We start from the raw sequence: 26,802 nt of genomic DNA, 5'->3' as shown, positions 1-26,802 counted from the left end.
TGGACTGAGGGTAGAGATGATAATTCATCATATAAGAATTTAGCAAAACATGATACCTCTTTCTTATTTTCCTCAATAGTTACTATTTTTTCCAATAATATTTCTTTAAAATTATTTTTTATTTATGGTTGTATGTATATTTTTATCTATACCTATATTTTTATCTAAAGTTATATCACATAATGGAATTGAATTTGATATGGTGAGGATTCTTGTTGACTGGGTGTTAATGTTTAAAAAAAAAATTATTGATTATATTTTTATGCAGGTATATATGGTGGCTTGCTGAACCATTAGGATTATCCAGTGTTTTTTATATTCTTTATTCAGATAATCTCTTAGCTTATTGCATCTTGTATTTAAATCATCACCTAAAAAATATAAAATAGAGGTAAATAAATTATCATATTGTTTGTCCAATTATTGAAAGTGCTCAATTTAATTAAAAAATTAAGTTTGATCCATAAATAATTATTGAAAGATATTGATCATCATTGTAATAACCAAATTTTAGAAAAAAATAATACGCTTAATTTTCTTTTTATCTAAATATCTACATGAGATAATATAGTATTAATACAATATAACAACAGATAGTATTAATATTTTTAGGATACTATAAAATTATAATTAAAAAAATTCCTATTTAGTTATTTTTATTAAGGGCTTGAAGATAGAAAAAGAGGAGACAAATGGAATAGTAAAATATGATAGACTATTCTCACTTATTTAAATTAAAAATTTGAATTAAATTTATTATAAATAGGAGCACTTATGGATATCATGTATTATATTATGAAGTTTTAATATCTGGTTGACCAAACTGCAAAGCTAGATTACCACAAAATAGTTTTTCTTGTTTGAATCTTTTATAATCATCCTACATTTTATAATATATATTTACATTCTTTTACACTATCGATTAAATACATTAAATTTATTTTCTGAGCATCCACCTTGTTTGGTATAAAAATTTTAGTAAATGTTATATGTCGTTACGATCTTTAAACATTTGTCGGATCAAAAAGTCAAATTATTTTGACTTTAAAATTTGCCGGATCCGTTTTTAAGATGGAAAGCATCGGAACGGACGTACTATGAACATTTATATCATTTTTAATCAGATTGACTTTTGATGGAATGGATGTAAAAAACGGATCCGACTCAACTAAGAATGCAGCCTTCTTTTATAGTAAGATTTTAATCGTATCTTCGTCCTAAGATCAAAATGGACGACATCATTATTAATATGAACAGGTAATAATTCGATTTATATATTTATATAATATATCATATTCAAAATGATTTTTTAGCAATATTTAAAATATAATATTAATTTAGCTATTAGATAAGCCAATCAGAAAATCGAACGAATTTACGATCAAATGACTAACTATCTTTAGGCAAATCTCCGATATTAAGCCAGTCATTCACTCATTTAAATCATTCTCGAGATTAATCTATAATATTAATGCCATTGTTCTCGAGCAAGAATTGAAAAGTAAGAATTTTTTATAATTCTTTGTTATTTATTATAATATATATATATATATATATAGAAATTAAGAAAACCTTGTTACAAAAGGGTGAAGGTAATGGAAATAGTGAAGGAAAAGAAGAAGAGAAAAGATATAATATTTTATGTACATATCATTAAAAGAAAATTTTCATATGTCGTATATATCGATGTCCATGTGTAATCTCTGATGTAAGATCGATAAAGCCAAGTTGGACTTAAGTGCATCACTAATATTAAGATGCATCATAACAATAATAAAGAAAATTTGGATATATCCATTGACGATTATATTTTTGATCCTAGTAAAAGAGCCCCAATTGGTATTAAGGATAATGGGGTTATTAGTATTTTAAAAAACAAGAAAAGAAGAGAGGAAAATCCAGTATTGCCATCAATATCAATTTTCAAAAAGAATAATAATTACGATGATCCAATTAACAATTTGAATAGTTCAATGTATAAATTAAATAAGTTTATTTACATAGCAAAATGTGTTACAATAAAAAAATATAAATCAATAAGTTTAAACTATTCAAAATCCAAAGATGACAAACTGGAATTTATTTCTCATTTCCTACATGAATTTGAAATTGAATGTATGAAACCAGCACAATTTTTACTTATTGAAATATTAACACAGGATATCAACATTTATCAAAAATACTTTTGTGAAAGAATTTATTGGAAATATATATGTCATAATGTTTTAATTAAATATGAAGATTTTCTTAAAACATTTGATGGTATAAAATTAAATGATATCTCTACTCATAAAGATATAGTCGATAAAATGGCCCTTAAACTTATTCAACTTAAAGAGATATTTATTTACAAAAATATTCATTTCTATAAAAAAATTATGGAAACTTTCATTAACAAATATAAATTCCAATATAAAGATTATATCTATAACACATTTAAAGATGAAATAGATCAAAGCAATACATCATTTATGTTAAAAAAAATTCATGGTGAAAATGTTAAAGGTATCATTAACTTGCTAAACCATAATTCAATACTTAATCCAAAATTGGAAAATTTATACCTGCAAATATTCTATTGGTTTTGCATTTCACAAGGAGATTTGGCCAGATATCTGGAATCCATGTATAACAAATCAGTTACATCGACAATGATGTATCATAAATCTTTTGACATCAATACAGTTAATACTGCATTTAGTTGCTATAATTGTGCCATACAATTACAACCAGAGAATAGTCATGCTTATAATCAATTAGGCATTCTTTCACATAAAATGAATATGCCATTTGATACTCTCTATTATTTTATTCGTTCTCATATCTTGATTTCTCAAGATTCCGATACATCACATCATAGTCTTCTAGCTCTCTTTGAAGATGCCAGGCAAAAATACAATTCATTTAATATACAACCATATTTTAAACTTGAAAAATTAAGATCTCTGGGTAATAATACAATAGAAAAAAATGTTGACATGATTGACACTCTTCTAACAAAAAACAAAACTGAAATTTGGATCAACTATTTTGGGTGTAATTTTGATGAAATGCCTGATGACAAATATTACCTTAAGTACCTCACCCGTGCTGTCTATTTACAAAGTCAGATGTTATCACCTCTGCATAAGGTCACAGAAAGTATTGGCCCTAAAACTTCCTTAAATCAAAATAAAGACATTTTGAATTTGTCCCTAAAATATTTTATCATCTTATTCATAACTTTACATGGAAAAATATACAACCAAACAGATTTGGATGAATTTGACACCATCTTATCATGTATGTTGAGCTATTTTGAAATTCTTATGATATATACTATTGACCCAAAAAATTCTCAATCATTAGACTACCCTGAATCAGGAGATAAAATTATAATCAAACCAAGTTTTTTTTCAAATCCTCTACACTTGCTACAAATATTAGCTATAAATCTTTTCACTGTAGATAAATACTTTAATTTGGCTACCCATCATAGTCATCAAATGAAGGGAAATTCTAACATGTCTCTTATACAAGAAAAATGTTTACTCATATCTTTTACCATGTTTGCAAAGGTGTGCAAGGTTTATTTACAAGGTAATGGCTGCAATTCAAACATAAAAATACAACATAATCATACATTAGAGGCATCATCTGATAAATACTTACTACCTTATATAACAGTCTGGATAGGTTGGATGGCCTATAACACCTGTTGGAATCCATTACCCAATTCTATAATTCAATATGATAAGGACTTTCTATTAAACCTAGCTCAATTATTAAATTTGCACCAAAATTATAAAGATATCAATAACAATAATAAAGAGTTATGCATTATAGCACCTAATCTAGAGGAAGTTTTGTTTAGAGGTTTTCCACCCTTGGAATATATGAAAAATCCTAATAGGATCAATAAATCACACCCAAATATTGAAACCTTATCAGATTCTGATACAACTTTTAGAGTGAAGAAGGTAAATTGTTTATCACTAAATCATGCTTTATTTTTTTATACATAGATTATTGATTATACCAAAATATTGCTGAAATTAAACCCACCATTTATGAAAGTTGACAATAAAGGCCAGTATGTATGTTTCAAAGATTTGTCATCAACAAAGCACCAAGGCTCAATTTCAACTAATATACTATATGAAAATTCTGTAAACACTAAGGATAATATGTTTAATCTTTCTCTTTTTTAGGTCCAAAGTAATTTGGCAATGAATCTTAATGATAAAAATACTAAAAAGAATATCCTAGATCAGATCATTGAAAAACTTAAAATTTCTGGTTCAAAACACACAATATTTGAAATTAAACCCAAATATTTAGTATGCGACACAAACTGCATGATTGATCACATTGAAGCTTTGAAATCTATATTGATCTTCAAACAGAATAACCTTGGTAAATAATATATTTATTTTTTTCTTCTTTAAAAATATATTTAATAGATGGTACAGATAATTGTTTGATTCTCGAGAATAAATATACAATCCTGATACCTTTAATTGTAGTGAGTGAATTGGAGAAATTATCTAATGCCGATGCTCAACTTAATGGTATTTCTTTTTTTTACTAATTTAAATTTTACTTTCTCTTGGTCAAAGGAAATAATCACTTTAATCATTTGTTCATTTTAATAGAGCTAATACAAATGTTATTCAATAATTATCAACTTTTAACAATACAGTATTACAAAGTGATTGTTGTGATTTATAGAAACAATGTTCATCACTTAAGATATTTTTTTTATTATTATGACACAATATATACATAATTTTAATCTATCATATAATATATCTATTGCTTTAAAGCCGATACAACAAATATCTATAACTTTACATTAATCAACAAATTTTAATCATTAATATATTTTTAAATAAAATTACCCAAAACTGATTAACATTCGCAACACAATCTTCATACTTTCAACCCTTTCCTAATTATTATGAACTTGAACTCAATATATTCCCCAAAGTTAAATAGATTTCTCTCAATTTAATTATTCTGAACTTATCACAATATACCACCCAAATCAAATGATTTCCAACTTTTTTGCAAGTCAAAAATTTAAAAAATAGACATTGTTGGGTCGTTATTTTAATTTTCTATGGTAGAATGGATTTTTCAATAAATTTACCCTTTATTGTTATATTGATTCATATCCAAAATAAGAATTTGACAAAATAATTAAGATTTTTTTATATTAATATTATATTATTTATTTTGGAAAATATTACATTATTAATTACTTTTTATAATACGTTTTATGGATACAGAACATTTTCAACTTATTTATTGAAGATGAAATTAATTTTTTTTTTATTTTTTCAAAGGTATAAAATGAAGTTTTCTGAGAATATTATTTCAGGTAAGCTGTTGCTTAGATATCATTCTACACCTTATGTATCAGGTAAATAAAAAATTTCTACTTCTTTATTTGTTAAAAATGGACTATGTACATTTTTAAAACATCCTTCTAAACAATTGGAAAAAATGGATCTAGAACATTATAATTGACCCAACAATTTTAGAAAATTTTATATTAAATTTTTGATGAAAGTAAAAATTAAAATAGTTTTTAACGTTGTCTCTAATAAGTATATGCTGTCTATATTTTATATTAGCGAGCAGAAAGCCTGTCAAGTATGATGAGTGAATCTGAAATTTATCCCTTATTAAATTCCGGAAGAATCAGAAAATTTCTTATCTTATAATAAGCATTAATACTACACTCACATTTGTAGTCATATAAAAAGAGAAGAAATATAAAAATTTTACCAAAAAGGCAGGTATCAAATATTTCAAAAACTGAGAATGATGCAGGATTTTTAAGCATTAGGAATTTATTGCCAATAATCTTAGACCTACTTTTCTGAATTAAAATTTATTAAAATTTATTAAAATGTATAATACCTTTATAAAAGATTATTTTATGGATATTTTCATATTTCCTATATACTTGCTTATTTTCCCAATACACTTTTTTCAAATCTATTATCTATATTTGGAGATAATATATAAATTTTGTTTGGGATGAAATATTACCATTCATTGAAGGTTTATTTCTAATATATAATTTATTAGGAAAACATTTTGCAGCCAGGGTATACACTCTATCATCATACAAAAGTATGTTTAAAAAAGGTAGAGTGTAACATTAATTTTTTTGATACCTGTTTGGACTTTACTAGAATACCTACTGTTCAATCATAACTCTGATTTCTATTCATTTTGCTCAAATATAAAATCATCAAAGATTATGATATCTGAAAATGAAGTTGAGAATGCTTAAACTGAATTTATGATCAAATTTTATTTATAATTCCAAAATCATTTTTGTTAAAAATCTTATATAATCAATATATGTATAAAAAATCTTTCACGATGAAATCAAACAGTGTATAAAATATATTATAAGTAGATATAATAGTAATTTTTAACTCTGAAAAACATGAGTTTAGAATGCTTAAACAGGATTCAATTTTCAATAGGCAAGAATTATACTCAACATCTTTAGATGATATCTTGTCTAAATTTGATAAATCTTTTAAAAAATCTGGATATTGTAGAGAAAGCAATAAAACGCGACTTTTGTGATTAAATTTTTCATCAGATCGTTTTTCAGCAATAAAAATTTAATGATTTAAAAACATTAGTAATATTCATGGTAGTTGTAAACTAATAAAGTTTGAAAAAAATCATAATGCATTTAAAATATTGATTTAAAATTTAAAGATTTCTTATTCATCTACTAAAATACATAACATAATATTAATCACGTGATTAAAACGTTTCGTTTTCTAGTTGTGGATACAACAGACTACTCAACTTTTAAAATTATTTTTAGAAATGAAAATAAATCAGACCGGCAGAGGTACCATTTGTAAGGCCCCCGGATTTTTTTAAAAAAATTTTTCCGACCCTGTCCGGGGTTTTTTTTAAAAAAATTTTCAGGCTCGGCCCGGATTTTTTTAAAATATATTTTATTTATTTTTGTTTTTTAGAGCCAATAATGGCGATTTAATATGCGGCCCGGCCCGGATATCTTTTTAAAAAAATTTTCAGGCACGGCCAGGCCCGGGTAAATTTAAAAAAATTAAAATACTACCCGGGGCCTGGCCGGGCCCTGCAGGTCTCTGAAATAAATAGAAAAAAATGCGTCATTCATAAGAACTCGTGAGTAGTGATGCAAAATCGCTCCGCTTAAGCCGGCTCAGCCTTAAATCGGCCGAACTTGGAGTGCGAGCCGGAAAAATCGGCTCAAGCAGCGCAAGGCTAAAAAATCGGCTCAACCTTTGAGCGCAAACAGAAAAAATCTCTTCAACCTTAGAGCCCAAGTCGAAAAAATCGACTCAGCCTTCGAGCGCGAGCCGAAAAAACTGGCTCAGGCTTGAACTCGAAATTTATGTATTATCACTCAAAATTGGAATTTAATAGATAATTATACTTTTATATTATATTTGACTGTTGAAAAATAAGGATGGTATAGTGTTTCTATTTTAAATTTCTATGGTAAGCATAATTTTGCGTTTTTATAAATTTATTATATTTTTCTGTTTTGTTTAAAATTCCTATGGAAAATAATACCTATCCTTAGACCTGTGCGCCGACGAAACTATCGGCGGCCTGCGCAATTTTCAAAAATCTAATCGACGGCCGGCGGCACGCCGATTTTTAGCCGCCGTCAACAAAATCGGCTCAGATATAAATTTTTATAACATAATTTTTTTTTAATATTTCGGCATAATTTTTAATATTTATTTAATAGAAAACTCATTATAAATCCAAAATCGATTTCATAATTTTATAATTATCATGTATAAAAATTATATTATTTAAAGACATAATGATGATCTCCTTGAATTGTTGACATCTTCTAACATTGATAATTTTAAGTTGAAAAGGATGAAATGAAATAAAATTACCGTCCTCATATTACAGTGAAATGAGTGTCATTATACAATAAAGGGGGAAAACAAAGTAATATTTTATTTTAACACATATTGGAATTATTTTCGGGACAAATAAAAAAAATTTCGTTCGGGATTTATTAAGTTTCAATTTTGAGCAATACATAGATTTCGAGATGGCTGAGCTGAATTTTTCTGCTTGAGCTCCAAGGTAAGCCTATTTTTTAGGCTTGAAATCCAAGGTTTAGCCGATTTTTTTGACTCGCGCTCCATGGTTGAGCCTTATTTTTCGGCTTGCGCTCACAGGTTGGTCGATTTTTTCTGCTTTAAACTTGGCTAAGCCGTTTTAGAGTCGGCTTGAGTAAAGCGATTTTGCAGCATTACTCGTGGGGGATGGTGGTAAGGTGCTGCGACATATGTTCAAATATTGTGTTATTCGCGATTTCGATTCCAACTCCTGGTATTGGTGCATTTTTTCACAAAATGTGGCAGCTTTTATTATATAAAGGATATTTAGTTTTTAAAATTTTTATTGGATAATGGATATAATTCCTACTTCTATAAATCAAAAAAGGTTTATTCTGAAAGAACATGATAAAGAAATTTCCAATGGGAAATTTTTTCGATTATTAATTACTTTTGATTCTGGACATTATAAAAAAAATAAAATCTGAATCCTAAAGCAAACGATTCTACATGCAAAAAGGGAAGATATTTAGTTAAAACTAAAAAATTATATTTTCGTGATGGACTTAGAGGATGAATGTAGGCATTCAAGTTTAAATGAAATAACCACTTAGTGGAATTCTATTGTTTCAACAATCCTAAAGTAATATGGGTAAAAGAACACAAAAGCGAGATTTAGTTATTATGAATAAGACTTTCCCATCAAGCTCAAGGATATGGGATTTATTAGAATCTATTATTAAATCACTCAAAATATGGTAGCCTCCATATGGGGAATTTATTCTCTAACAAGAAAACGATTATTACAGTAATGGTAATGACTTGCATATACTCTTGACTTAAATCCAATAGATAATATTTGGGGAATTATTAAAAATGATTTATGGCATTTCTCAAAAAAATATTAATACGACACTTTCATTCAATATCTACCCCCAAAATTCAAGCAGTTTTCGCAAGGGGAAATGTTACTCCATTTTAACAAAAAAGCAACCTAATTTGTATATTATGATTTTACTTTTTGATTCGCAAAATTAATTTTTCTAATTAAGCTAAAAAAATTTTATTCAATATTGGTAAAATTTTTTTTCGAACCATTTGACCTTGGATAGTGTTATGTGTCTCATTGGAATATCCCTCAATTTTAAATTATTTATCAAGAACGATTTTAAAAATCTAATTTGGCCCAAAATGTATTCTAACCAGAGTTGTGCATATTTGACCGATCAAATATGGTCAAATTCAAATATATGTTTTTTTAATCAATATTAACTTTATTTTGAATATAATAATAAAATGAATCTATAATATTAATTTTTTAAATTCATTGTCATTCAATAACTAATGTTTAGCTCTCTGTAGCAGTCTTGTTCTGTTTCATATTCAATATTATCACTTTCTTTAATATTTTTTAATCAATTTTCCAGATGTCGAGATCTTTCGATTTCTATTTTCCTAAGAATATTAGCTTAAATCGACCTATTTGTTTCCAAAGAAGTAGAACTAGGAATTGTTAGTCTCTTAATGGGCATGGTGGGCAAAGTTTAATCTATTAAATTGAGGTCGGAATTGATTGTTTCTTATGGAAATCACTGTTTTCCACATAATTTGCTATTAAACATGCTTTTGATTCTGAAATTAATTATATCACTTAAAATGTTTTGGTCATCACCTTGTAAAATGGCTAATTCTTGAATTATATCATATACTTCATTGAATTCACTACTAGTAAGATGCTCCTCTTGATATTGGGACCCAATAAATACGCAACATTGTGATCACATGTATTTATATCGTTTTTTCTTATTTAAACATATGTTTAATTAAAAAAAATTTTTTTTTAGAGTATTTGACCAGGCTAAATACTCCTCCGGTCAATTGATTGACTTGCCAACCCTGATTCTAACATATGTAGAGAGTACTTAATGAATTTCAAGCAATCTTTGCTAATTTCCAGCATTTTTTGTTATAAAATTTTAATTTATACGAAAAAAAATATCAGATTCAAACCCGAGACCCCAAAAGTCGTGTCGGATTAATTTATATCAATTAAGCAGTGAGAAATGTTGGAAAATATTACAATTGAATGTTTAATATTCATGCCTATATTTTCAATTTCGCCTAGAAACAATTTGCAAAATTTTAAAAATTAGGTTAAATAATCAAAAATGAAAATCTGGATTGCTCTTGAAAATGAAATAATAATTTTTTTTTCAAATTCCAGCCATATCTAAAATTTAGATCTCTGAATCCGATATATATATATAAATTTACGGTAAAATTGTCAAAAATTAACAGCCTGGTTATTATCACATGCTGTAATTCAGGATCAAATCATATTTTTCGATTTTGGATTCCATGTTCCAACACTTGCAAAATAATATTAACTAAAATTTCTAACCAACTTTAATATTGCAAATAATAAATAACAATGTCAACCACAAACCAAATTGACATTGAATATAATAAAGTGTACATCAATGAAAACAGCTGGAGACACCATTTTGATTACCCATCATTATTAAAAATTTTAAACGAGAGGCCAATTTATTCCTGTCTCACGCAAACTTTATTAAAGAATTGCCTGATCATCGAGATAATAAGGAAGCAAGTTATCCATTTAATAGTAGTTTTTAACATGAGAATAATTTCTATATGGGTTACCAAAATGGCGGGTCCAGCTGATCTGCATTTAACGACGCTTAGCTAATAAATAATATAAAAATAAACCAATAGCATTCAATAAAATAAAAAACAAATAGGCTATTCCAATTAAGGAATAATATTTATATAGTATTTCTTAATTTCCATAATTCAATCATAAAATGATAATGTCTTAAAATTTTTCTATTTTATATACTGGATCAGCCAATTTAACGATATAGGCTATAACTGATATTCCTAAATATTAATCGAGCCGATCTGATATTTATAAAACATAAATGTTTTAAATATTAACGGATAAATGTACTTTAAAAAAAATATATAACAATTTTATCAAAACATAAGCCGATCCATTCCAAAAACACAGAGCACAATGCTCTAGAATAGCGCTCAATTTCATTCATACAAACCTTTCACTTAAAATTCCTAACCTGAATGTGCTCACTAGTCAGGGCAACTTGATGGATTCTCTCAAATATCGTAACGAGGCATCAGACGGTTCATCATTTTCTTCCGATAATGATTCTTTAACATCATCCAATGAATTTGATATTATAGATTCTGATTTTCGTGATAACATGAAAGATATATCTCCTAAATTATTGCCTAAAAAATGCAACAGCAAGAACCTTCCCCATAACACTGAAAAACACTTTAAACGAGACTACAATAATCGTCCACTTAACAAATCTAAGACGAAAACGAAAGATTACGATCATCACAAAATCAAAAATAATATGGAAGAGAAATTTATAAAAAAAGATTTATTCAGTTCTAAAACCAAATTTGGTCTTCAAAAAGGTTATTCCACTAAGAACGACGATATTATACTTAATAGTTGCCGCAAATTAGTAAGCAAGCTCAAGGCTACCAAACCCCCAACAACATTGCCTCATAAAAAATACGACAAACGTTACCTGAAATTTATTCACAGAAGCCTGGTGTTTTTTACGGGTTAAAATTTATATATTTTTTATATCTTATTACAGGATCTTGAACTTAAATGAATAAAATAATCGAAATGTTAGTTTTATAGTAAAAAAAAGAGATCAATTTAAATCGTCAAACATAAAGTTAAGCTGATTTTGAATTAACCCTTTGGCGCCCAACTTTTTAATAATTAAAAAAAAAATTTCTATAAATTATTCATTTATACACTCCATAGATGCCCAAAATTTTTTTCAATTTTCATTTTTAATTACACAGGTAAAAAAATGATGATGGAATTTGACATCATCAGGTATAGTGTAACACAAAAAAAATACAAATATCTATTTATTATGTAAATCTCTAAAACACCTTCTATATTGGTTATAATATAAATATATATTACATTTTCAATAAAATGGTAAAGATAAAATTATGAAAACCTTTTTGGATCAAATTTAAAAATAAAACATTAGTTAATAATTTTAATAAAATACGAAAGTATTTATATTCTATGATGTCAAATTATATCTATTGGCTTTATAAAATTTAAAATATTTAATTATATTATATGTCAAAATAAAACATGAGACGTTCAAAGGTTAAAAATCGAATAAATAACCCACAATTTTAAAAACATGATTGTATTATTATTTAGAGCTGATCAAAAATAAAACCATATTTTATTATGAATATTTTAATAAGATTATATTATATGATGCTTATATTTTATATAAATTATAGATGATCAAAACCTAAAAATCAAATCCCACGTAATGTTTATTCCTACCTGTTCGATTGGACATTTTATGAAATGGGCAGAAATTCCTTTTTAATTTTATTACAACAAAATGCGTTTATTGTTGTCTTAAATTTGAATTAATGATAAGCTATTAATTGTCTTATTTTTATAACAATAGAAAAATAAAAAAAATATGTTTTAATGTACTTGAAATAATTTATAATAAATGGTTAAGTATATCAAAATACATGCGATTTCATAAATATTGACTGTATAATGTCCTTTGAGAATCATTTTGAAAAATTGGAATAAAATTAACTTTAATAATTTCTTTAAAGCCTTCTTCCAGAGTAGGTTCTTGAAATTTGGTTCTAAGAATTTTTTTTTTCAATGTATGTTAATTTTTAAAAAGGAGAAGTAAAAGTTTGTTCAAACTTGGTTTATAGAAATAGATTAGATGCAGGGTTCTAATATATAAATATAAACCTATTTTAAAGCGTCGAAAAATTATAATTCGAAATATATATAAAACGAATTATTAATATGAATAATGAAAAAATTATTCGTCGTTTATTCTTTTAAATGAATTATTTTCGAAATTATTCATATGTATATTTCCAGATCTGTTAATAATCTTTATTAATAAACGGAGTTGTTAAAATATCTAGATACAAAAATGTGGTTTCTATAGTATACACTTATATAAAAAAGATATATACATCTAGATACTATTTTAGAGATATAGTGCATATATTTTTCAGAGTTGTTAAAAAATACTTTTTAAATGGATCTAGATACAGATACATCGTCTAAAAAGTTATCTAGATACAGATACAATTTTTATTATACTCTTATATAAGCTTTGGCTAAACCTAAATTAGAATCCTATTGTGAAAATGCATGAAATGAGCTAAAAAATTTATTGACCCTCGCATTTATCAAAATATAACAAAAATAATTTTAGATTTTAATATAATATATGATTAAATGATTATAAATAATTATTAGATTTCAGTAATAAAATATTTTCAAAATTATGGTCATTAAGGCTTCCTTGTTTATCTGTAAAGACATTTTTGGCTACACTAAAAAGTCTTTCTACCAGGGCGCTTGAAGGGATTGTGGTATTTTTTATGAATAACAATTTTATATCAGGATATTCTTTAAATATACTAAAATCTCGAAATTAATTTTTGAAAAAATTATTTAAAATTTGTTAAGTATCAAAATTTAAATGATTATTAACAATCATATTTGCTGCTGTGGTGTACTGAAAAAAATCGGATATTAAATTATTCGTTTACAATGAATTGTAAACATTGATAATTCATCAACTAATCAATGTATTAATTGTTTTTTTCATTAACAGTGTTTGATTTTTACTCTTAAAATTTAACATTATAATTGTAAACATTTATTTAGTATCTTATACCCTTAAATGTTTTACAATGTTGCAAGTTGAGGTAATAACTGAAATTTTCTTATTTTTTGGTAGATATAGCAAACATTTTACTATCAGAGATTTGTTTTCTTTATTTTGAGATTTTATTTCCAAATATGTTCTATAAATTGGCCATGGTAAAACAATGTCTGAAGTTGTTGATACTTCATTGATTATTACTTTTTCCTCTTCATCATTATTAACATTAATAAAAAATAAAATTTTAAATTAGTATTATAATAAAATTACATTGAAAATAAAAATGGCAAATTCCTTGAGTTGCATTGTAATATCAAAATTTGCCTGGCTTATTGATAAACTCTGACATATTTTTTTTATATAAAACTTTTAATATTTTATATATATATAATTTTTTATTATAGTAGTCTTAATATTTTATATATATATAATTTTTTATTATAGTAGTCTTAATATTTTTTAATATATAAATATATATTTAAATGCTCATATGAAATAAAATAAATTTAGCATTCAAGTATTTTTTTATAATATAAAAAAGCGTTAAATAAAAGTATATCAAAATGTATCTTAAAAAGTATCTAAAAACAGATACAGATATATCTAAAATAATATCTAGATACAGGTACTTTGATCAAAAATCTATCTAAATACAGATACCACGTCTTTATATCTAGATACTTTAACAACTCTGATATTTTTAGATGCATTTTGATATTTTATTTTACGTTTTTTATATTAAAAATAATATTTGAATTAAATTCATTTAATAATATGTCCGAGTTTATATTACACAAACCAGATATATTTTATTTGCACAATAGATAACTACAACATGATAAATTTTATATTAAAATTTATTTTATTTATATTAGTTTAAAAAATATAAATTTTAGATCAATATTTCTAGACAATCTCTGAAAAGAAATAAAATAATTTAATATTAGATATATTGATACAAGTTTTGACTCATCAAATTTTGTTAGAGATAAACAGTAGTACATTAATGATAAAAATTGTAATGTTTTATTATTAAAATCTAACAATTATTATTTTATTTATATATATTTGTATAAGATGCGATATCAGCTCAATAAATTTTTTAGCTCAACTTTGAAATTTGAACCTTAACAATAGAATCTTATATTAAGTATAAGAAAAATCTGTATTTAGATCCATTTGAAAAGTATCTCTTAACAACTCGGTTAATAACCCATTTTCGATTCTTCCACAATTCATAACGGTTCTATTATTCATAGATCAAGTTTGGCAAGACGGTATAAAAATTTTTAGATTCTTATAAAATTAGAATGTATAGGCTTATACCTCGATATGTCAGCTAATATTAACAATCTACAGACCTTATGCTAATTAAAAAAGATATAAACATTTTTTTAACCTACCTATATTTTCTAAAAACTAACTCCGGAACACTAGAATGTTGTTTGTCCAAAGTTGTATTGCCATAATTTCCGTTTGTCTTTTCGTTTATATGTGCAAAATTGGGTAGTTGCAATAATCGCCTGTATTTTTCGTTATGAAGACACTGTTCGAAGGGAGTGTCTATCCAAAAACACCTGACAGGAATTTTGTAATTTTTGGCGATATCTATAAAAGATTTTCTACTGGCTATGTCCGGGTTAGTGTTATCAACTATCATGGAAGTCAGTTCTGTTTCGGCTTTAATTAAAAATAAATTAAAAAGAATATCATTTTAAATTAAACCAAAAGCCATCTTTTTACTCTTTAGCTTCCTGGAGGGTATAATGGACCAATTAAAAATTTTATTAAACTATTATATATATTTATTTTACGACCTAAATATAACAAAGAATAAATCAGTAAAATTTTATCCAAAAATTCTATAGTGATAACGGCTATTACAAGACTAGTTTAGTGTAAAAGAGAAATACAATTTTTCATAGCCTTACAAGTCAAACAAATTTTTTTTAATCGGCTGAATTTTCATTAATGGAAGAATAATATCTTAATATAATGTAAGAGTTATCTTATAATCAATAAGACATAAACGTAATCACATTTTTTGGGGGAATTTCATGGTTTTTTTAGACAATCAAAATGTCAAACCTTTTAATATATAAGTTAGGGAATTTGATTTTATAAAGGTTTATGCTCAGTTCAGGCAAAACTTTTAAATAAAGGTTCAGAACAATATGATACCCATATTAATCTGCATCGGGCTTATTTTTCAAGCTCGGGCTGGCTCGAAAATTTGTCCAACACAGCCCGATCGTAATAATGATAAAAATTATTTGCCCGAACCGAATTCATATAAATAATTTTTTTTATTATTACCTTCTGTATTTTTATATATATAATTTAATAGACATTATATTAATAAAATACCCAAGATAGATGATATATGGCGTCTAGTTTTGTGTATATTTTTAATTGTAAAACGTATTCTACAAACAAATTAAAATTTAAAAAAATATATTTTATTTCACAAAATTTAGTGATACTATAATTCAAAATTTAAACCCAGCCCGATTTTTTTTTAATATTAGGCTTAGCCCGAACCGATTTATTTTAAAAAAAGGCTAGGGCCGAAGTCCGTTTAAGCTTTGTCTACTTTTTGCGGATCCATAACCCATATATATAAGCTATAAATATTTTTTATCCCATTTTTAGGGCTGTGCCGATCCATAGCTTTCTCACAGATTGACTAGAAAACTGATATCTATATTAATAGATTTTTACTTATCATCCATATTTGAATCAGTGTCGTTTTTTTATTCTCAATAAACTAATCATTTCATTTAAAATATTGACAATTTTTATTGGTGAATAATGTTGTTAAATGGTTCTATTTAGCCTATTTATAAAAGCAGATATCAAGATTTTAGCGAAAATATTTTATCTAAGTCTCGAAATTTCGCCAATAAATGTTCAGATTTTTTTGTCATCAATAGGCAAAATTTCCAAGCTTGGGAAATTTAACCGTTTTTAAAAATCGGCTAAATTTAGCCATTTTACAACACTATCTAAATATGACTCGTTAAATGTGTTTAAATCCATTTCTTATTATAAATAATATAAAAAAAAGAATATCAAATTTTTGGCTATACTTAAAATTCGATTTTTTGGCTATACTTAAAATTCAATTTTTTTTAAACATAACGAATAAATTAAATTTTTGTTCCTTTTAGTAATTTATTATTAACATAAACTTATATAAAAATATCGAACCGATCATATATTTATTAAAAATGCGAAACACAGCTCCGATCCAATATTAATAGCACATTCCTACTATTTTATTATAAATATCAGAGTCCTGCAGGCCCGGCCTTAAGCCCGGGTACACGGTCCGACTCGTATTCTAATTTTTTAAATATACCCAAGTCGGGCCTAAAAATTTTCTTTTTTAAAATATCCGAGTCGGGCCTAAATTTTTTTAAAAAAAATATCAGGGCTGGGCCGAATTTTTAAATTGCCAAAGTTAACTATAAAAATTAAAAATAAATATAATATATTTTTAAAAAATCCGGGCCGGCCACGCAAATGGTACCTCCGCAAGTTTATAGAGAATACTATGGATAATAAAACCGCGTTTAAAATTAACGCAAAATTATTATCAATTTTTATTTATATATATAATTATGATTATAACATAAAATTTTCCAATTCTTGTTCTGTGGCGATAGAATATATTTCAATTCTGAAAATGCTCTTTCGACCGAAACCTGTAGGACAGACTTGGCTATTGTGGCTAATATATAAACTTCGGGTTGCTCTAATTCTTCTTTTCCAATAAGCGAATAAATATTGATGTTTTTTCCTTTGATCTTAAGAAAATTGGCAAAATGTACTATAGGTTTCTTTATTTCATCCGTGCATTTTAAGAGAGATAAAAAATAATTGCTATACTTTTTGTTATCATAAGTTATCAGTAATATCTTATATAATATTTACATAACTAATCCATAATAGTCTAAAAATGCACATTATATAGTATATACTTACATATAGTGTTTGGCAGATGGAAAGGAGTAATGGTGCATAGCGTTAAACGTTAATGATTTTTTATGTTTTATCAAAATATTAGATAGCGTTGTAATTTTATCCTTATATACCAAAAAATTTGATGTTTTCGAATAGCGTCTGTGTCCTAGTTGGTTGAGCACGTGTAACACATTCTGGGTCAGCATCCAGCAATGGTCATGTTTCTTTCTAAGCCCAACTTGGTGGTTCAGTCCTTGGGGGGGGGGGGGGGTATAATAGATCGGACCCATCAGATTATTCCATTAATATATTAAAAATATAGGTTTATTGCATTATAATAAATTTTAGTTGTTGTTTAGCAAGTGATCTAACGTCATATATCATTACCAGATGGGAAACATCCATATTTTTTTTATTTGCAAAGAGATTAAAAATATAGAATATTTTCTATCAAATCTGCACAACACTGAGATAGTTTTAAAAATAAATTCTCAAAAAATAAAGCCTAGGTATAAATGTAATGATAACAATATTTAAAAAAATACATTTTTTTAAATTATATTATTTAGATATATAAAAAACCTATTTAAATGGTTGGAGCTTATAAAGGTTCGGTTAACTGTTTTTAATTTTTAAAAAAAGAAGTTCGGTTCATGTTAAATAAAAATACCAAATTATATAGGTTCGGTTTTAAGAGTTAAATTCGACACTCTAATCAGAATGAATCTTCCTTCTCCCTTTTTAATGAGATAATTTGGTAATCTTTATCGAATCGATCAATAAAGCTTTTTAAACAGACCCCTGAAATTTGGGTGAAATTTTAATTAAGACAAAGATAGTCACAATGGAATCATGGTTTAAATGTTAGTATCAGTTCTAGGCATTCATCAAGGTTGTTGCAAATGGTTCTATGTACCAATTCATACTAAGGGGTTACAATAATTTCATAAAAAGATGTCTTTACTTCAAAAAGTTTGATCTTTGAACATTATAAAAAATCATAGAACATTTTTAAAAAATATTTTTTGACAATATAATTATGTTTATTTTTGTGTGTATTTTCTAATATTAAGCAAAAACTTATTGATATTTTTATTTTATTTATTACAAAATATGAAATAAACAATGTATGGCGATTCCGGGAAAGTTACTAATAGTATGATAATTTTAATTTAATAGATATAATAATATTTATAATATCACTTATTATATTTCTAATTATAAGATTGTAAAAACATTTTTTTTAAATTAAATTTAAAAGTCCATAAATGTAATAATTAAGCTAGATCATAGGGGAATGAAAAAATTTTATATTAATAAGATTAATATTTTTTTAGGAACGAGTTTTGGAACGTTCCGAAATTACTTTTATGGCATAAAGAGAACGCGAAAATATCTTATTTTTAAAATAATACATGGTGTGATGAAAGAAATTTTTATGAAATAAGAGGCCCAATTAACTAAAATATCTTTTATAAGTTTGGTCAACTCTATTTTTTATGCGATAAAATTTGTTTAAAGAGAATAAGTACTAGAGGTCTGCATTGGGCGGGGTTTCGGTAAATAATTTTTCAAAAATGGGCAGGTGGGTGGGTTAAAAAAAATTTGAAAATATGGGCGGGCGGGTTAAGAAATTTAAACAATGGCGGGCGGATTAAGGAAATTTAAAATTTTTGTTCAAAAACACTAAAAAAAATAATTGTTTAAATGATCTATAACAATATTTCTTTTTTTATTGTACAGATCGTTTTTTTTAAGTGAAGAACATTTACCTAACTATATTATGTAATAAACATTTTTCTTAGAATAAATAAACATTTAGATCTTTTAAAAATTTCCTTTTATGGGAATGTTATAAAACTTTTCTCTTAAAGTTTCCTTTTTTTGGGTTTGCAATCTGCATTGTATTATTTTATTTTAGTAATAATTGTTTATCTTTATAATTGCCCTTTTCATTTTTATTTTACAATATATAAATTTTATTTTTTATAACATAATTTTTATTTTAAAATTTTATTATGAATAAAGAAAATATATCTAAAAAAATAAAAAATAATTTATATAAATTAAAAGAAAATTCAAAAATTTTTTCAAGAATGGGCAGGTGGGCGGAGTCTAATAAGCGGGTGGGCAGGTAAGGAATTTTAGACAAATGAGCAGGTATATATTTTTTAAAAAACTATGGGTGGGAGGCGGGCAGGTTAAATTTTTTTAAAACATAGGAATGGGCGGGCTTTTGGTCCAAGAACCTGCCCAATGCAGACCTCTAATAAGTACCTTACCAAAAATTTTGTTAGTTGACAATATTTCCTTGCAAAACTTTTCACACTTTGCTTTTGATTTAAGTGTATCCATATTGACTCTAATATATTTATGAGACTTTTCATTTTGACATTCAAAATATTTTTGAACAAAGAAGCTTTTTCCTGAAGCAGGGAATCCTACCATCATTACCATCTAATTTTTTTTTGAAAAAAATGGATTTTTATAAATAAATAAATTTTTAAAATCTAAATAAAGTCATATTTAATATATTTTAATATATTGACTACAGTCAAAAGTGGCCCATAGAAGTGTCTAATCATTTGGTCAGGCCCATTAAATATATCTTGTATAGGTTGCCTGGACCATAATAGTTTTGTATGAGGGAAAGCAAAATAAAATTTGTAATTAAAAAACATTTAAAGAACTTTGACCTAACTTTTAAAAATATTTGCACAATTTACCCAGTCCAGCTCAAAAATATGTGAAAAAAGATCTAGTTAAGATTTATTATGTGGCACAGTTGTAGACAAGAAGGACAGGGAAATCCCTCTGGTAAATTAGCAAGTTTTTGTAAATATCATTTTAAGCTAATAAAAATCACCCCCTTACACAACACCCACCTGCCTACACAAAATGAATACACACTATGAACAATTTTAAAAAAGTAGTTAATAATTTAAATCATGATTATTTAAGAAAAAAAAGAAGCATTTAAAAGACAAAATTATTTCAAAAAATGTAAATCAGAGGCTGCAAATATCACACTTAAGGCCTTTAAAATTTATAGGGGTGGTTACCCCTCCCCAGAAAGTCATGGCATTATGCTAATATACTATATAGTCATTTTCATAAATTTAATCACTTTTTTAAAAAATTAATAAAACTTCTTTGTTAGTTGAAACTAATTGAGCATCAGGAGGAGAAAGTAAAAGCGTGTTTTGATCTAAAGTTTTATCAAAAGTGGATAGAAATGCTTTAGGATTAAATGAAGGTAAGTGATATGGGACATTATGACTTTGTTCATGGAAATATTCTTCTGGAGTGTAAAAATTTTCTAATCCTATGTTAATAGCAAAAAGTCTATCACAACAAGAAAAATCTTTTTTTACTGTTTGATGCATGAAAGTGTAAGAGTCTCTTCCTGCTGCATCTTTATTGAAAACAATAATATACAATATATAAGCAGAAATATATAGATAATTAATATCAATCAATATATTTTGTATAATTTTATACCATGGAAAATTTAGATAAATAAAAAATTAAAGGTACTAATTTTTTCAATGTTAATTACCTCCAACATAAAATGATTTTGATCGATCAATGGTTACATTATCATTACAATTATTTTGTAAATAATTCCACATACCAATAAGAGGTTTTCTATAATAATCATTTGACAGGGATACAAAAACTATGCAAGGATTTTCTTTAAATATATGCTTTAGAATGGATTCAATTTTCCTTTTAAATGAATCTACAGAAATTCCTTTTTTATTCATCAGCAATCCTTTCTATATAATCCTTAAAATAAATATATAGACAATTATCTAACTTGGTTAGTAAAAATAACAATTTTATAGCCTTCTTCATATAATATATTCAATTTTGATATAAATTTATCAGTGTTAGTAGCATCTAAACTATTAATTTTCCAATCATGTTCATCCTTAGGAAACACTTTCCCAGATTTTGTGGTTATTACTGTGCCATCCAGGTCAAAGCAGGCCACCTTGTCAGATGGAGGCATATGGTCTGTTTGATAGATTAATAATGAATCTTTTATAATCCATTTTTCATTGACAGTACTTGAATTATTAAAAAATGATGTTATATCCTGAGTTTGTAATTTTTTAATAGATTTTGGTTCAATCTTTATTTTTCTTTTTTTGTTTGATATCATGGTAAAAAATTTAAATTATTTTAAAGATTGATCACCGATTGGCAGAAAATCCCTTCAAATTTGAATTTTAAAACATGGCCGCCAATATTATTGAAACGATAAACATCAATTAATTTTTAATAATTAATCTGAAAAGGATAATGACATTATCCGTTATTGGAAAAGGATGTCAAATAATTTTTTTTATATAATAAATATTTATATTAAATTTCTATCATAATTAAGCACTATAATATTAAAAGAGTATAAAAATAAAGTATTAAAATAAAAAAAATTCATAATTGTGTTCCTAAAAAGCAATCATAATTATATTTAAAACTTCTATTTGAATTTATTGACGTTTATATAAAAATTCTTGAGCATCATTTGTAAAATGTCAATATTTGGTGCTAATATTTTTTAAAAACTTATAAATTAATGGCAAAAAATGGCTGTTTATGGAAGTCACCATTGAAGTAAATTGGAAGTTATTAAGATTTCTGTAGTTATGGATCTTTTTGCTTCTGCTATTATTAACGACAGCGTCTACATGAGCGAGGGGGGAGGGTGTAGAGTTTTCTTCGAATTTTAAAAGGGGTAGGGTAGGAGGTAGGCGTTTAAGGTGAGTATGACAGGGGGTTAGTCCAGAGATAGTATAAATTTATTGGGGTGTTAATTATTAAATTTTTAACTAACGCTTTAGAGATTATTTGTTTAAGATAAGGTAAGTGCCATAGACATTTTTTAGTCAACTATAATAATTTTTTAAGTTTGAATGATATAAAAAGTTAATAAACTAAGTTCATCGTTAATTCCAAGTATTTATAAATAAAAATTTAAGACTTACATTAAAATTATTTTAATATGCATTAAATGAACTGATAATAAAACATTTAATAATACTAGACCAATGATTACTTGACTAATTTTGATCTAATTTTGATCTTATAGTATTCTATAATGCTAAAGATTTATAACAGAAATGTAATATTCAATATCCCTTGCTTCTAGAATAATTTGGTATATAAAATTTATAAAAATATTAGGTACAATGGACATATTTTAGGTATTTAGGATACTTCAATCAGTGGCGACACTAGGGGGTGCGCAGCGGCTCGAGCCCCCTGAAAAATTTGAATAGCCCCCTAAGCAAAAAATTTTTTTTTAATGGAATCTTAACCCCTTGAACTAAAAATAAATATTTTTGATTGCCCCCTGAACGATTTCTTTTATAATTTTATTAAGTAATATATAGATTTAATTTTTTTTAAAATTAATAAGACTGTCTAAATATTTATTGAATGAATACTATTTTACATATTAGATTAGATTAATCTTATAAATTATATTCACACTATGTCAGCTTGCAGAGGCGTCGCTAGCCTTCAAATCTCAGGGGGCTCGACTAAAAAAATTCACATGGGGGGCTTCGCCTCCCATACTCCCCAATTTGGGGGCCTTCGGCCGGGTTTTATATTAATATATTATACTTTTTAAAATTTGTTAACTCTGAACAATTATTCTGATTTTCATATTTTGTCATTTATTATATTATGCATAAATAAACTGGCATATAAAAAATCACATAATGCAATAATATAGTTCTTAGCAACTTACATTGACAAAAGGTTATCAAAGTAATATAATTCTCTGTAACCATTTTAGACAATGTTTTATAGAATGGACTAATAAGGAAAAATTTATAGGCCTAAATCAAATCAACAATTTTTGTAGTAGAGAGTATAAACGACCAATCCAAATCATAAAACTATATGGTGGTTAGAGCTTCCTCTTAGATGACATTATGGAAGCTAGAAAAGTAATCAAGAAAATTATGGTGAGATCAATGATATATATATTGGGTGAGATATTAAATTTCTAAAAGATTCTTCCATTTTAAATGATATATAAACGACCACACAGTTGACCATTATTGTTTATCTAAAATATGCAATTAGCCGTTATAGTAATAATCTTAAATTACATAGCAACACAAATAATAGATGCTGGTTAATTTGCACTAATAGCCATGACACTCACGATGTAAACTAATATCAGAATATATTATGTTAGATAAATTGATAAAAATATGACATCCTTGCCTTGTAAATAACTCTATGCGTCAATATATTTGCATAATTGTTTCTTCCAAATATTTTTAGTGTTTAAATTTTATCAATTTATCCAACATAATAAATTCTGATATTCGTTTACATCGTGAGTGCCATGGGCTATTACTGCAAATTAACCAGCATCTATTATTTGTGTTGCTATGTAATTTGAGATTATTGCTAAGGCTGCTGAGAGCATATTTTATACAAACAATAATGGTCAATGTGTAATCGTTTATATATCATTTAAAATGGAAGATAATCTTTTAGAAATTTAATATCTAACAATAATTTTCTCGATTACTTATCTAGCTTTCATCATGCCATCTAAAAAGAAGCTCTAACCAACCACCATATAGTTTTATGATTTGGATTGGTCGTTTATATTCTCTTCTTTAAGAATTGTTGATTTGGTTTAGGCCTATAAATTTTTCCTTATTAGTCCATTCTATAAAACATTGTCTAAAATGGTAACAGAGAGTTATATTAGTTTAATAACCTTGTCAATGTAAGTTGCTATGAATATTATTGCATAATATGATTATTAAAAACTATTATAAATTGATGAGGCATGTGTATGAATTAATAAATCTTTTTTATGACTTGTAATTCTTTAGACGCAAAATTTTTTTATATCAGCAATCGAAAATATTTTAAATAGATTTTGTATTAAAAAATATTATTTTTAGAAATGTCTTGTATTGTTTTAAGTATTTATATGCCAGTTTATTTTATATGCATAATATAATAAATGACAAAATATGAAAAGAATAATTGTTCAGAGTTAACAAATTTTATAAAGTATAATATATTCATATAAAACCCGGACGAAGGCCGGGCTAAAGCGGGACGAAGGCCCACAAAATGGGGGGGGCATGGGGACAGGGTTGCTAGGTCAAAATTTTTAAATTGCAAGAGAAATTTGGTATTTTGCAGGAGAAATATGAAAAATGCGGTAGAAATAAAAAATTTGCTAAAATATCGCAAAATCCTGGCCGAAGCCCGGATTTTGAATTGACATAATAATCCGCCTATTATTTTTTATAATTAGTTTATATAAATACAAATTCGTTAACTATTTTTCAAAATACAAAATAAATTTTATAAAAAAACTAACGATTTTAATTTTACAATGTAAAAAATATATTATATGCGAATGTCCCGCAAAACATCTGCAATTGGAAATCTACCTTGTGTGTGTGTATAACATTATAGGGATAGGCACTTAATTTTTACGTATCACAAATACATAATAAGGTAATATTGTACTCTTTTCAATTATAATTATTTTATTTATTATTGTTCAATCACATTATTTTAATAAGTGCAGGAGAGTGTACCAAGAATATTTTATTTTATACGAATGTATAAATAAAAAAATATGGAAAACTAAAAATAATGTTAATTATATTTTATTTAAGATTTAAATAATGGTATTAAACGTTTATCGTCTTTGTTGAGATATTTATAAAATTCCTGGCATGACATATTATAAATTTGTTTATCCATTAACTCGGCCTCTAATGTTGTTAAAGCAATCCGATTTCTCTCCTTTTTCCAGGCAGTCCTCATTAGGCTATAAATGCGCTTGGATGAGGCATTAGAATGAGGTAAGGAAAAGACATACTCGCAAATTTTTTCCAAGCATGGGGATTTATTATTATTACGAAAAAATTCTACCCATTTCTTCTCTGCTTTTAGACCATCTAACTTTAGTATTCTGGCGAATCATAAAAAATAGAGAGAATTACAATATCCTCAAACAAGACATCAATGTCTTTTGGTATTTTTAATATATTTATTAAATTACAAAAACCATCAATTGACGGTTTCTGTTCCAAGGTCATAATATTTATACATTTGTAAATAGAGTAATTAAAATCAAATTTTAATTGTAAATATTCTAAAATTGTCTTAATAAAAAATATCTGCTTCATTTAAAATGTATTAGAGTATTATTTGAACATTTTAATAGAATATTTTTATAGTCAAAACAATAGATTCTTTATTATAAAATTGTTTCCTATATATAGTCTTTTATAATTATGTCATTTAACTTCTACTAATATGCAATTACATTGACCTCCATAAGATAATATTAAATGTAAGAAAGTTATAATAATATATAATTAAAATAGCGTAACCTTTTAAAATATATATAAACATTCAAATATAACATATCTTCTTTCCCACCAAGTTAAGATCCTCTATCAATCTTTTTATTACCAAGTTCAAGTTCATCTATTAATCTTTTTGTTGGCTTTCGACGCGGTTGCCTTCCTTTTTGACTTGGTTCAATTGGTATTATTGATTTGGTTTCGTCTATTTCTTCCCTTATTAGTAGTTGATCTGCGTGTTTTCATACTATTTTATCTTTTTCTTCTACGTTATACGAGAATTTTGCTTGTTGATTTATGATTTTTCCTTCATGCCATCCTTTTCAAGTGGACTTTTTATCCAAACTAATTCGTTTTCTCCAAAATCTCTATGTATGCCTTTGTTTAACTGGTCGTGTTTTACTATAGAGGTTTCTAATTTTTCAGTAATTGATGGTTTCACCCAGTCTAATAAAGTATTTAGTCTTCTCCCCATAAATAGTTTGGCAGGTATTCGGCCCGTCGAGGAATGTTCGGAATTTCTATATGTAACTAATACTTCATTAAGGCATTTTTCCCCATCATTTGTTTGTTCTCTATTAGCAAAATACCGATTTTTTATAGTTTGTATGCATCTTT

The 26,802-nt window shown here is 26.0% G+C and overlaps 2 protein-coding genes across 2 annotated transcripts; one reads left to right on the top strand and one right to left on the bottom strand.

Annotated features, from left to right (window-relative positions):
* The first annotated feature begins 1,409 nt into the window (after positions 1 to 1,409).
* LOC135924920 (telomerase-binding protein EST1A-like) lies at positions 1,410 to 12,640 on the top strand. The gene is made up of 7 exons (XM_065460052.1): positions 1,410 to 1,501; positions 1,560 to 3,959; positions 4,005 to 4,148; positions 4,191 to 4,395; positions 4,443 to 4,550; positions 11,100 to 11,708; positions 12,426 to 12,640. Exons 2-7 carry the CDS (start codon positions 1,758 to 1,760, stop codon positions 12,515 to 12,517), a joined length of 3,360 nt encoding a protein of 1,119 aa, XP_065316124.1. The 5' UTR covers positions 1,410 to 1,501; positions 1,560 to 1,757; the 3' UTR covers positions 12,518 to 12,640.
* On the bottom strand, positions 12,410 to 22,023 carry LOC135924922 (uncharacterized protein F21D5.5-like). Its single transcript, XM_065460055.1, has 6 exons — positions 21,630 to 22,023; positions 21,369 to 21,588; positions 20,959 to 21,224; positions 20,092 to 20,266; positions 15,247 to 15,523; positions 12,410 to 12,794 (listed from the first exon to the last, which is right to left on the bottom strand). The coding sequence occupies exons 1-6, from the start codon at positions 21,975 to 21,977 to the stop codon at positions 12,680 to 12,682; spliced, it is 1,401 nt and encodes a 466-aa protein (XP_065316127.1). The 5' UTR covers positions 21,978 to 22,023; the 3' UTR covers positions 12,410 to 12,679.
* Positions 22,024 to 26,802: the final 4,779 nt, after the last annotated feature.

The sequence above is a fragment of the Gordionus sp. m RMFG-2023 genome, chromosome 2 (genome assembly GCF_954871325.1).
Source record: "Gordionus sp. m RMFG-2023 chromosome 2, tfGorSpeb1-WG-v2, whole genome shotgun sequence".
NCBI lineage: Eukaryota > Metazoa > Nematomorpha > Gordioida > Chordodea > Parachordodidae > Gordionus > Gordionus sp. m RMFG-2023.
This window is presented reverse-complemented; position numbering and strand designations above follow the sequence as displayed.

Excerpts from the sequence above, each read along its gene's own strand:
- LOC135924920 (XM_065460052.1), top strand. The coding sequence starts at position 1,758 with ATGCATCATAACAATAATAAAGAAAATTTGGATATATCCATTGACGAT. Across the intron at positions 3,960-4,004 it reads CAACTTTTAGAGTGAAGAAG|ATTATTGATTATACCAAAAT; the intron begins GTAAATTGTTTA and ends TTTTATACATAG. Across the intron at positions 4,149-4,190 it reads ATATACTATATGAAAATTCT|GTCCAAAGTAATTTGGCAAT; the intron begins GTAAACACTAAG and ends TCTCTTTTTTAG.
- LOC135924922 (XM_065460055.1), bottom strand. The coding sequence starts at position 21,977 with ATGATATCAAACAAAAAAAGAAAAATAAAGATTGAACCAAAATCTATT. Across the intron at positions 21,225-21,368 it reads AAAATCATTTTATGTTGGAG|ATGCAGCAGGAAGAGACTCT; the intron begins GTAATTAACATT and ends TTTTCAATAAAG. Across the intron at positions 20,267-20,958 it reads TAGTTTCAACTAACAAAGAA|ATGGTAATGATGGTAGGATT; the intron begins GTTTTATTAATT and ends AAAAAAAATTAG.